The 13,175-nt window shown below is 48.1% G+C and overlaps 1 protein-coding gene across 1 annotated transcript in view; it reads right to left on the bottom strand.

The window, feature by feature from the left end:
* Positions 1–13,175, bottom strand: part of LOC144102150 (uncharacterized) — a 34,589-nt gene that overhangs the window by 3,395 nt on the left and 18,019 nt on the right. The window contains exon 10 of the mRNA XM_077635466.1: positions 10,771–12,244. Coding sequence (XP_077491592.1) covers positions 10,771–12,244 — 1,474 coding nt within the window. The remainder of the gene's footprint in view (positions 1–10,770; positions 12,245–13,175) is intronic.

Genomic DNA, 13,175 nt, shown 5'->3' with positions numbered 1-13,175 from the left:
TTATAGTATACTATAGTGTAGCCTTTCAAGTATGTACTCTGTAAAAGAATTACATAGTACAACGAGCCGCACTAGTCAAATAAATATGGGCTTCTACTAGAAAGAAAGAAGGAAAGAAGTAAAGAAAGGGAAATACTTAGGATAGGAAGAAGAGAAAGAAGAAAAAGAGTGCAAAGGGCGAGTGGAAAGGGGAGAGGATCATGTTCCTCGGCACCTTCGGAAGCAAGTTTTGAAATCACTCGCCGCGCTGAATACTTGATGCCAGCAGCAGGCGGTTCCCGAGTCACCACTACCCCCTCCATGGACAGTATAAGCTCTCTGAGCGTACGTGAGCTAACTTCGACATCGGACTTGATCACGGGGGCGCAGCGTGTGTGTGTGTCTGTGCTGAGGAAGAAAACGCCTTTTTCTTGACCGCCATTTAATTCCTGCCAAAGGAGACCGTTTCCTTTGAAGAATGTCCTGCCATAGAGTATGAAGAAGGATCGACTGAAGTGACGTTTTTGAGAACGGAGAGAGCGGAAAACTGTCGCAAAGCAGCTCGCAGCGTCGTGAAAACGGAAACTGATGCTGGGTTAGGATCAGCCCAATTCACGACTATGTTTGGCCGTGTAACCAAGAGTCTAGATTAGCTGGCGTTAGTGCACGGAATGACTAGTCAGCACCAAAACGAACGGTAAAAAAGCACGTGGCACCATATTACAATGTCTCTTAAACAGAGAGCAAAATATTTTTATTTTCCTTTTTGTTTCACTCCCACTGTTGAAAAGTGGAGTGAACTAATACAAGTACGTAATTGTGTCACAACTTTCTGTAAGATAAACGGCTACGTTTCATTAACATAAGTTGGGCTTTAAATAACTGGCCAAAGTCATGTATTTTTTCATAAAAGCCCTGACATGGCACCTAGCCTGTTATCTCTCATATTTCAGGTGGAAGTAGCCTTGAATAAAAAATCTGAATATAGCAAACAACTTAACCAACCGCAAAATGTTCTGACGTTTGGAAAGCATTGAGGACTTCGCTAGCAGCTGTGCTTTCGTCGGATGCAGTTTGAAGACAGCTGGACTGCTTGAGTCAGTCAGATACCGATGATGGTGTTCTGCGTACTTCGGTGCGATAAGTAAGTGCAGTTACATACACAGTCATGGACAAAAGTTTGCAGGATGCGGATTCGCGGAAAAATAAATTTATTTCCGCGTTGAATCGCTAGCCAGTGGGATGGTATTCTTCTAACAGATAGAGTCCGCATGCCTCGTCACTCTTCTATGCGTTTCATTCACCTGCTGTGCCTAACCATGTCACAATGAATTTTTTTCCGCGAATCCGCATCCCGCAAACTTTTGTCGATGACTGCACGCAGTAGCGCAAAACAACAAAGACAACAGACTAGAAGACAGGACGAACGCTCTTATCTGTTGTTTCTATTGTCTTGCGCTACTATATGTACGCATAGCCAACTAGCCCAAATTTCCGTTATTTTAAGCGCAGTTAGTTGCCTGCGGTGTGCCTGGAAGTTGAAACTCTGACCACCCTGCAAGGAGGGCGCCACCTTGCGATGCCTAGACCACATCGCGAGAGCTTTTGGTCGCACCTCGTCGGCTTCTAGACAAAGTCGGAAGTGAACTTCTCACACGGCACACGTGTCTCGCATGGGAGGTCTCCCAACTCGAATACGACAAAGTGTACGTCGTTGTTTAAAATATTGCCACGGGCTGAACACATTTGTCGCACACATGTGCAACATTCTCGGGCAAAAATTTTGAAAATGAGGGAATTATAAGATACTCTTATAGAAATATTGACGGTATTGGCCCATTCTTCGAATATGTAGCAATATCTTTCTTTTAAAGTGTTTCCATCGGTCGCATGGAACAATTAGGACCGCCATAGACAACAAATGGGGAAAGCTTTTGACGAAAGCAAAAACGGTAATAGCAAAAAAAAAATGCAAGACTGCCGTCGGGTTATCTGCGGATATACTGATTGCTACAGTGAAATCTTACATTATATCATAAACAATTCCCCGTTCAAAAATGCTTTTGTCCGGAATTGGGTGCAGGAGTGGTCAGCCATTTGACACCTCGCACTGTGCTGAGCAGACATCGCTCCCACCACGAATTTCAGCGCTCCATCACTGCCGCATAGAAAGCCGGTAGTTGTAGTTATTGGGGCACACCGAATGGCAATACTGGTAGCAACCACAGATCTCAAGGAGCGATTTATCGAAACAACCAACGATGATATATTTGTCCTTTCAAAGACATTCCCTGTGATATTTTATATTTAAATTAAAGGAATTATGTTCGAGTGCTGGTTCCCCCATTTCTGCGCAGCAAATAAATTTATCAAACTCTTCACATTCGTTTCTTGAAGATAAACGCTTGCAAACTGCATGCGACACTAAGTCTTCCAAGCAGAAAAGCGAAACTGTCCGTTACAATGTCTAGTGTGCCCAGCCGCGGTGTTTGCTTCAATGTATAGCCACACTGCACGCATTAGAGCAGGCGTGGTGCCGATTAATGGAGCTTACGTGGACTGGGAAACCACAAGTGGCCTGCCCGCATTGGGCCGAGGTAGGATCGAGTATAGGCCACATGCCTAGACATAGTGATGAGCCAAGTATAAGTGCAGGAATAATGGATGCCGCAGATACAGTGTGTACGCGCAGTGAGTGTAGCAGTATCTACTCGTGCGATGGAATGCTATATATCTACGCCCTAAAACTACGTATAACAGAATGTAAGAAAGTTGAATGTAAGGAGGTTTCTTGAATATATTAAAGAAACTTCCTAAGCCACAAAATACATTTCAAAAAGTCGCTCAGTGACTGTGGCTTTAGGCCACCGAGCACAGGTCGCGGGTTCGATCCCAGCAGGGGCGCGACCACACTTCCGTGGAGGCAGTGCACAAAAGCGCCCACTGAGATTTCAAAGCATGTTAAAGAACCGCGCGTAGTCGAGACTGATACCAAGCTCTGCACTACGGCTTCCGTCGTAACTCGCAATGCTGGTTTGCCACGTACAGAATCATTAACCCTTAACCAATACACGTCTTCCTTAAGAGCCGGCCTAGATAGTGAGGCCGGCTCTCAGTCTGTGGTTTTTATTCGCGCCCTATATTAGCTGCAGGCTGCTGAAGGAAAGGCTACTGGAGGCGACGTTGCGGTGCAGTGTTCGGACACGAGTTACTCTCTCGACTGGAAACGGCAACCGCGCCGTGCTTGAGATGGCAGTGAGCGTGATTAGTCTGAGCCCGCAGGTCTCGCTACTGTCAGCTGTGGTCAACTGGTCGAGCCATCAACTTAATGTGAACGTAGACTCATTACTTAAAGTGCCGAGGCGTCCTTTGTGGGCCACCTTTTCTTTCATTGCGTTTCGCATTCGCCACGGAAAGGTCAATTACGCTTATATTCAGTTGGCTCACGCGTGAGCAGGGATCCAGGAAATGCTAGGCCGACTAAACCTGCACTGATTTTCGCGGGCAATTATTTTAGGCTCCAAAAATAACAAGGAAAAGAAAATTTCCGACCCCGTTTCACAAGCTACCTATACCAGAACCATGACACTTCGTTTCAACGGGAATTCTTAATTGATTAGTTCGTTACAACGACTAAGCTCGACGACCTAGGATTTCCGGATTAGAATTCTTTGCAGCTCCGGGAGGAGGTTTAGCGCTAAATTTTCCCGATGGTTCAGAACCTAGCCTGAAGAAAAAAAATCAGTTGTCGGTTCATGGAAAACCATAAAATACACACAGAGACGCACGTACACCAACACGAAGACATAAAACCAGCCTCTAACGTTCTGTGCCTATGGCACCACGCACAAGACAGGATTCGTATCATTCACTCGGCGAGAATGCAGCAAACCCTTGCCGCCGATGCAGCGTTCCGTAAGGGCCGAAAGGAGGCCATAAGAATAGAGAAAAGAAAACAGCTTAGTAAAACAAGCTCAAATATCCAGTATGCGAAACGTTAGTTGGAAAGCTCCCTGCGCAAGCAGCGGGAACACCGGCTGCATAGTTGAGGCTATACCACGCGTGAAACAGGGAGCGGAATTCACTCGATATCGCGCATGTAGTACTGCGCATAGGTTATGAGACACACCCTAAGCCCCGAGACGTCGGTCGGCTCCGCTACGGCGAGAGATAAAAGCAGGACACGGAAACGAAATAATAAAAAAGAAGAAATGTTAATTGCAGGCAGCGACCAAACAGGCTTGCGGAGGACCGGTCGTATGCTCCTTGCTGCTTACATAACCGCTTCCCGGTCTGCATATGTGGCCAACGAAATAGCCCTAATTGATATTTTCCGGGGTACGCGGAGCTGCGATGTAGGTACTTCTTTTTACCCAGCGCACCTGTCGCATGCCGGGAAAAAGTAATAATTGACTAATTATAATTAGTGTAGTCGATTCTCGGTAACCTAACTTCATAAAGACCAATGTTGTTCGAATTATACGAAGGTCAAATTAGCGGGAGCCCATTTAAGAAATGTGGTGCGGACGGGACCATAGTACTTGTTCGTATAAAGCGGAATGTCGAACTAACGAGAGCCCACCGTAGTTCCTATGCAGCCTGTTATACTTAGTGGGGTGGGCTGGGACACATTCTTCTTGTTTCTTTTTTCTGACCCCCATATAATCTATGTAGTTTTTATGTGGGCAATCTTGTTTTTATTTCTTGTTCTTCTCCTTTATATTCTTTGTAATTCCTAAGCGCTGGTCTAATATGAGTGTCGTAAAAATTACGGATGATTTAAAGTGGTTAGGCCAAATGCAGATTTGGTGCGCTAGCACTTCGGTTTTAACTTCCATTTAAGTTTCGGGCCGAGGCTCGGTTTTCAAGGTTAAGCAGGCTTCAGACGTCGGCGGAATCTGTGAATGGGGGCCTACGTGCTAGCGCAATAAAACTGGAGGTTACACTTGAGCTCGCCTCGAGGGTGTGACGCTATAGCGTTAATGGGTTAATGTCCATATATGCGGAATTGGCACTTGTCGACTTTACTTTCAAAGATCGCAGGGAGCCCTCAAACCACTCATGGCGTATTAATGGAACAGTTAAGCGATGCGCCACCTTCCTGCGATGGCGGGTGCTGCCACCTGTGGGGCTTGTACGACCCAGGTTGCTCTTCCGAAGCAACCTCTCGCGACCATGCATTAATTGAACTGCCATCTGCCACGGTGGGAAGTTCGCTCACAGACCGGTGAGCAGGTTGTGATGACGTCACAATGTCATCTGACCTAAGTGGCTCACCCTCCACTAGGGGAGACGCAGACAGACAGTGACAAAATCGGTGAGTGCACACTTCATGCTAACGTGCTAAATGCAAAACGGCAATGCTGCGTTGCATTTCTGGAAAGTTCACTGACGGATGAATTTCGACTTATGAGACAAATACTCTGGGCTATGATGCTCACTGAGCCGCCGCAATGGGAAGGTGGCTGCGAAGGTATGCCCTTAAGAGTGAAAAATTTTGGCTTCGATGAACGACTTATAGCGGCATCTATTATGCGGAAAGTATGCATGAAAAGGCGACAACACACCGGTTGTCAAATTTCGAGGCAGTCATGATGGGATCAAGCTCGCACTCGCGATGGCTTTTGGTTGACGGAACTTGATTGAAAGCCGCCACGGTGGCTCAGTGGTTATAGTGCTCGGCTACTGACCGGAAAGACGCGGGTGCAATCCCGGCCACGGCGGCGAATTTCGATGGAGGCGAAATTCTAGAGGCCCCTGTGCTGTGCGATGTCAGTGCACGTTAAAGAATCCCAGGTGGTCGAAATTTCCGGAGCCTTTTACTACGGCGTCCCTCATAGCCTGAGTCGCTTTGGGACGTTAAACCCCCATAAACCAAACCAAACTTGCTTGCTTCATTGGCTGACAATATAACATGATTGATTGATTGATTGATTGATTGATTGATTGATTGGATACTGCAAGACTCGACATTAGTGGACAAAAGATATTAAAGGGCCAGTGAGGAGAATCGGAGTTGGCCTGTATCATAGATTTCCGCACTCTAACGACAGCGACGACGGTACTAATATTTACGGCGGACCTCTCATAACCTAGAAAAGGCGGAAAAATGAAACACAGATGTCTCTGCAGCCCCGCCTAATATCACAACTAAACTTCAGTGACATCAGGATTGTCTTTTTCGCAGGTCCCACGGGCTACACCAAACCACACCGCCATTCACCTTAAAGCTCTAATCAAGGAGTCCTTTTTGCTGAAGACGTCAGGAATTTGAGTCGAGTGGCAGGAGAAATTTTAAATGCCATTTTCTCAGCAATAAATGCATCTTTTGCTACCGTAAAAGCATGAACATATTCAGAATGGGTCGCAGATGAATTTTATGAACAAAAATTGGATTGAGTTGTAGTGTCTCTTAATATAAGCCCATCTCAAGGAATCGAAGCACTCAGCAAAGACAGAAGAGGGCTTAGTCGGGATGGTTGGTGCATGTTGATGGAAACGACTGAACAGCGCTGGGAAGTGGATGTGTCTGTGTTCTCATCCATCCCATCTGTTGGCGCTGTTCATTCCTTTCCATCAGCAAAGACGGCTGCTTAAGACGACTAATATGGGTGACCTTTCAATCCGTGCAATCTTCTTCCCGCTTATCAGGCTCTGCCGAACCGTTTCGCTGACACCGGTATAGAGAATAGGCATTGAAGGAACCCCTGCTACTTTTGTGCCACACGTCGCATAACGTTTACAAGTAAAAGCCTTTCCTTCGCATTGCCCTTGAGTGTTGCGTTGGTATAGAACGAATGTCGCTGCCATTATATACGACAGTGAAGTGCAGTTAGTCGAAATGAAAGAGTAAATATCAAGCTAGCAAATTCGGTCAGGTCGGTGCAGCAATCCTGTACAACGTAGCTCATGAAAAAAAAAAATGGGAGGGGGCACTTAAGCTCCGCCTTAAGGGTATGACGCGATACCGTATTTGGTTAATTCCCATATCTAATAATTGGTTTTGGGGGAAAGGAAATGGCGCAGTAGCTGTCTCATATATCGGCGGACACCTGAACCGCGCCGTAAGGGAAGGGATAAGGGAGGGAGTGAAAGAAGAAAGGAATAAAGGGGTGTCGTAGTGGAGGGGTCCGGAATAATTTCGACCACCTGGGGATATTTAACGTGCACTGACATCGCACAGCACACGGGCGCCTTAGCGTTTTGCCTCCATCAAAACGCAGCCGCGTCGGTCGGGTTCGAACGCGGGAACTCCGGATCAGTATCCCATATCTGCAGAACGTCATTCTCTACACTACACTGATAGATCCCTGGCGGTCCCCAAATCCCTCCTGGCGCAGTGGTGCAGCGGTTAAGCCTTGTGCCACTGCCATGCGATGGCAGGTGCTCCCAGAGGTGGGCTTTATGCGGCCCAGATTGCTCTTCCCAAGAGACCAATGATTAATTTAACTGCCGCCTGCCGCCTAGGGGAGTTTGCTCGCAATTCGGTGGGCACGTTGTGATGACGCCGCAAGGACGCGTGACCTAGGTACCCCACGTGCCTCCTAAGTTGCTCTCTAGGCACCACCTGGCGGAGTCATGCTCGTCATTTTTCGCTCACAACGTCGACTTCGCCGACGCCGGATAATTGGGTAACGGGGCCTTTAACGCTGTCGCGTTAATAAAAGACGACGAAGGACGCAGAGAAGATAAGACGAACACAGCCGCAGAATTTCGCGAAAGTTTTGCTATTAAATGTGCACAATGAGACATGCAGATATCACCTGCGCATGCGGAAAAAGCTTTGACTGGAACAAAATAGAAGCTTAGAAGTCTTTCAATGGCACATAGTTTTCGCTGTGTAGGATGGCGCTGTTATATGGGTTTAACATCCCAAAATTGCACACTGGTTACGAGAGGCGCCGCAGCGGAGGGTCCTGGATTAATTTCCAGCACCTGCCGCCATTGAACGTTCACTGGGCGACCAGCCCTGGACTAAGGGCCCCTCCTGCTGGGACACGACGAATCCCAAATTCTTTCACATTAATAAAGTTCACGACCACTACAGCTGAACGTGAACTGGGATCGAACAGCACATGGATGTGTTTGCGTACGCCTCCATCGAAATTCGGCTGCCGTGGCAGGTACTCGATTCCACGTCCTTGGGTCAGCGGCCGTACGCTATGTCCACTATGCTACCGCAGCGGATCCTCTCTCGCCCAAATGATAATGGCGTATGCCATACATCAACGAGGGGAGAAGTGCCTCAGCACTCCGTCTGTTAACTTGAAAAGAAAAGAAATCAGATTTCTCGGTGGCTGATTAGAAGAATCTTGTCACCTAGTTTTAAGGTTTCATGCTTTTATCATATATATGGGTTTTATATATTAACGTTGTTACAATAAATTTCTTTCAGTTGATAGTCAGCGCCCGTGTGTGTGTCTTCCTTTCTTGGTCCCGTCTGCTGCGCTGTTTCCATGCAAAGAATTTACCAACTAGCCCGGCTTACTCCTTTGTTGATAATGGTGGTATTTAAATTCAGAATAAAATCAAAGAAAAAAAAATCGCTGAAAGGAAGCCACCTTGCCGCGGGAAAAGGGAACCGCGGAAGCACATTTCAAACTTTTCAAGTTGAAAACCAGTATTGCTCTACCGTAAAGACTTGCTCTGTCAATAGATACTAAACATGGCATACCACGCTTATCGGGATGAACATTCTCTGTCTACAAGTTGTCCTTCAGTCAATTATGAAAGTCACTTTCACGGTCCGTTTTCAATTCCCTCCGACAGTACACCTTCGGCATCGTTCCCACGATCCGCAATTAACCCATCTCGAACGCATCTCCCGCTCCGACCTACATAGCGTTTTCCACAGCAGCTAGATGGAGTATCGTAAACAGCGAATTCTTACCGCACTGTTCTCACTACTCCGCTAAACCAGTCAGAGTAGCAAGTAGGCCGCAGTGGGAGATGCAGTGACGATAGTTCAGGGATCGTGCAAGCACTCTCAAAACCGTACTTCACTGAGGGCGGCAAGGTAGTTTGATTGTAATACAGTGTTTATCCTGAAGGCTGACCTCCGAAAGTTTGATAACTGTTGTCATTCGAGGCAGCGAGCATCAGGATTGAGATTGCAGAATCTGAAAGATTTCGTATACGTTTCGCCCTGAATGCGAAAGCTCAGCAGCTTTTGTGTTGCTGGCAAAATAAATGACCTTTCTAAGGAAAAATAACACTGCGCGAATATGACAAGGACAGAAGGTAGAGATAAGAATACGACACCGCGGTCGCCTGTGTTGTCTTCTTTGTTCGCTTGCCTCTCGTCCTTGTCATATTCACGCAGTCTTATTTTTCCTCGAAATGAACCAACCATCCCGCAAGGACGTTCTTCAAGACCTTTAAGCATACGCCGGCAATATCACCACGTCTCGTCACTGCCTTTACAATTAAAATTCTTTTTTTATGACATTATGTACATCACGCACGCACGCACGCACGCACGCACGCACACACGAACACACACACACACACACACAACCCGCCACCCCCCCCACACACACGCACGCACACACACACACACACACACACACACACACACACACACACACACACACACACACACACACACACACACACGCACGCACGCACGCACGCACGCACGCACGCACGCACACGCACACACACACACACACACACACACACACACACACACACACACACACACACACACACACACACTCTCTCTCTCTCTCTCACGGCGGGACGTACAAACCGGTTCAGTTACAATCAAAATATATGTTGCATTACTTGATCCTCACTTGTTCCTTTGAGGAAAAACCAGCCCTCTCACCCAACACCTCTGCACCTAATCTAAACATAACGAGGAACGGCCGAGGCCAGAATCATGAAAACATTAATTCGTATTTGCGGCCTATAGGGTGCAGAGCATACTACCAGACTCCATCAAGACGCTATTGTGGCCGCAGGGCAGTGCGCGCACTCGTGAGCGAACTTTGGTGAGCCTCTGTGCATTCCTCGAACACACGGGCTTGACGTCTCGTCTGTTCTCCGTCAGGCAGTTACACGCAGTGACCGAACGCTCCGCGAGTTCTACCTTGAACGATTAATAACTGGACGCCCCACTCCAGTTGTAACCAACACAGTGCTGTGCGCGTGTGTGATTTAATTCCCCTAAAATGAACTATTCACGCGCATAACCTGGACACATTTCTTATTGTGTAAATAGTTTGTACATATTACTTCTCCCCCTGTCCTCTATTCCTGTCCCCTCACCTCTTTCATTTCATTTCTCCATTCTGCCTGCTGTCCTTTATTTCCGCTGCCCCAGCTCAGGTGCTTCAGTATCGATGGCAGATGCCGGGGCTAGAAAAAATCTTTTCCTTCCTTTTTACTATTATTTTTAATAAAACCACTACCACCACCATTAATTCGTATGTTCTGAATCACAAGCGAGTAATAGCGGCCAAGCAACAGCACCTAAGGCGCAGTGCTAACATGAAAGGCAACACTTTTCTAGCGTTAAGTCCATAGCCTGCCAAGATAGACCTGTCGCAGTTATCTACGAAGGCTGCGCTGCACCGCTATGGAACACAGGTGACATGGGAACCGTTAGCCACCGTTACGAACTAACCATTCTTCGCAATGTCTAGGGGTGCAATTAGTCTCACTTCACCCACCTTTGGCTTAGAGCGCCATGCTAAAAATAATTTTGACTCCCGAGTGCAAAGAAAATGTTTCCTTCCATGTTACCCGCACTTGTACAACAACCAGTCTGCACAGCCATGCACATACTTGCCTCGCGAGCCCTGCAATCCTCCTTCGTCCGATCTGTTGTGATTCCCTTTCTCGCCGCGGGCAGAATCCTCGCCATCCTCTCCGTCCACGAAGTAGAAGTGGTCGGTTTCGTGCCCCGCGAACCTGAGCACGGCCGGCGCCAGCCCTTTCAGCAGCAACACGAGACTGTCGTTGGCCGGCCTCTCCAGAAGCGGCCTCCAAGATCCGGGCTTGCCCATTATCGAAGAATTCATGCCGGCTCCCAGGAAGCTAACGCTGTCCAGAACGTTTATCACGTTGCTCGTGTCAATGTTGAACGTGGGCACACTATTGTCCAGGTCGTCGAACAGGTCGCCCGAGAGCAAGATGGCGAGGAGAACGATGAATATGACGAAGCCTGAAGTGACCAGCGCGCAGGCGTTTAGTTTGTATTGTCTCGGAGGTTCTTCAGCGGCGGCAGCTGCTGCGCCGCCTGCTGCACCTGCGGGCCTCTTGTCTTGCCCGCCGACTTCGTCGCCGGCGCCGAAGTCTTCGACGCATTCGATGAACTCTTCGTCCATTTCGCGGTACGGGATCCTTGCCTCTTCCGAACTCTCCTCATCCGCCGGCTTGCGACGGAAGAAGCGTCGGAAACCTTTGCCCCAGGAGCTAGATTTCTTGACCTCAGCGCCCTCCCGTGATGGACGGCGGGCTGGCCCAGGACCGGTAGCCGCCGCAACAGATGCTGCCTTTTCGCTTGGCTTGGCACCTGCTTTTTCTCCCGGCGGACCTTCACTCTTCTCACCAGGAGGCGTCTTGGTTTCTGTTTTCTCGCCCTTTTTGTCTCCCGCAGGTTTTCCGCCTTCTGGTTTCTTCTGGTCTTGTTCCTTTGCCTTACTCTTGTCCTCTGACTTAGCTTCAGCCTTCGCTCCAGCTGCGTCCTTTTGCGCTGTGCCCTTGGCCTTGGCGCCATCATCACCCGCCTTGCCAGCACCTTTGCTGTGAAGCATGTCTTGAAACTTTTTGTACTCCTGCTTCTCCTCGGGACTGGCCACCCACCCGGCGACACTCTTGCCGGTTGCTGCCTTTCCTGCCGCTTTCGTTGGAGCCTCCTCCGCCGTCTCCTCGGACTTGGGCTCCAGCCTTCGCTTCTCGTCTTTGGCCTTAGCTGCTTGGGCCTCCTTCATCATGGTCTCCAGGAGCTCCTTGGACTCCTTCTGCGACGTCGGCCTGGAGGTCATCTTGCCCAACTGGTCTTCGACGAACTCGTTGAAGTCGTGCTTGTTGCGCTTCTTCTCGGGGGGCAGCGTGCGCACCTGTTCGTATCCGAACTTGACCTTGTGGTCCTTGGCGCCGGCTTCGGGTCCTCCTTTGCCGTCGGCCTGCTTCTCGGTGCCCTTGGAGGCTCCTCCTTGGTCCCCCTTGTGCGCTATCGTCAGCGAGTCTCGCCTCTTGAGCGCCGGCTTCAGCGGGTAGTCTGGGGCGCTCTTGGGTGTCTCGGATCCCTTCACGGCTGCGCATGAGAGGGTGTGCGGTGCGGCTCTAAGACTGCCCAACGCCTGCCACTATAACTATCGTGACTTTAATGGCTAATGGGGTTCACATGTGCCAGAGCAATAGTGCGTTCTATCGAAACTGCTATCATGTGAGACTTATATGCGGATTATCAAAGCCTGACCTATATATATATATATATATATATATATATATATATAGTGATTATTTATTTAAAATAACAAAAAGGAAGGTAAAAGATGTTTGCTCACCCCGGCATCTGCCATCACTAAACGGCGGCACCTGAGCTGGGGTAGCGGAAATATAGGATAGCAGGCAGTTTGAAGAAGTGAAACAAAAGAGGTGAGGGGATAGAAGGAAAGAGATCGAACTGACATATCAGGAGTGATAACAGGATTCGTGAATGAGAAGCGCCTCAGCTACTCTGTCGTTTTCCACTGCGATTCACCAAATCACATGTGCCGGGTATTCACGAATAGATTTTATGTGAAAGGTATAATAAAGTGTTTAACAAATGTGAAGCCACATCAGGCCGATGTTGTACACAACTGTATCGTTTCCAAAAGGAACATTAAAGACACCTCCATCCGATTTTCATACAAGCAGAAACTGATTTTTGGCTGTTTCCGGTTATGTTGCTATTTGTTCGTCAGAAAAAGACGAATTCTTTGGGGAGAGAACTGGATATAGATATGTAGAGTCGAACCTCATTATAACGAAGCGGTCTATAACGAAAAATAGAATATAACGAAGGAATAACGATTCCCCTTGGAAGCTTGGTCAACACAGGCTATAACGAAGCTATCGCTATAGCGAAGTAATCTCAGGACCCCTTAAACTGTGTTATAACGAGGTACAAATGTAGTTGGGATAGCTATTCCTTTTTATGAATGTCAGCAGTTGCATACTTCCACAAACATAAATGGTAG

The sequence above is a fragment of the Amblyomma americanum genome, chromosome 8, assembly GCF_052857255.1.
Source record: "Amblyomma americanum isolate KBUSLIRL-KWMA chromosome 8, ASM5285725v1, whole genome shotgun sequence".
NCBI classification, from domain to species: domain Eukaryota; kingdom Metazoa; phylum Arthropoda; class Arachnida; order Ixodida; family Ixodidae; genus Amblyomma; species Amblyomma americanum.
This window is presented reverse-complemented; position numbering and strand designations above follow the sequence as displayed.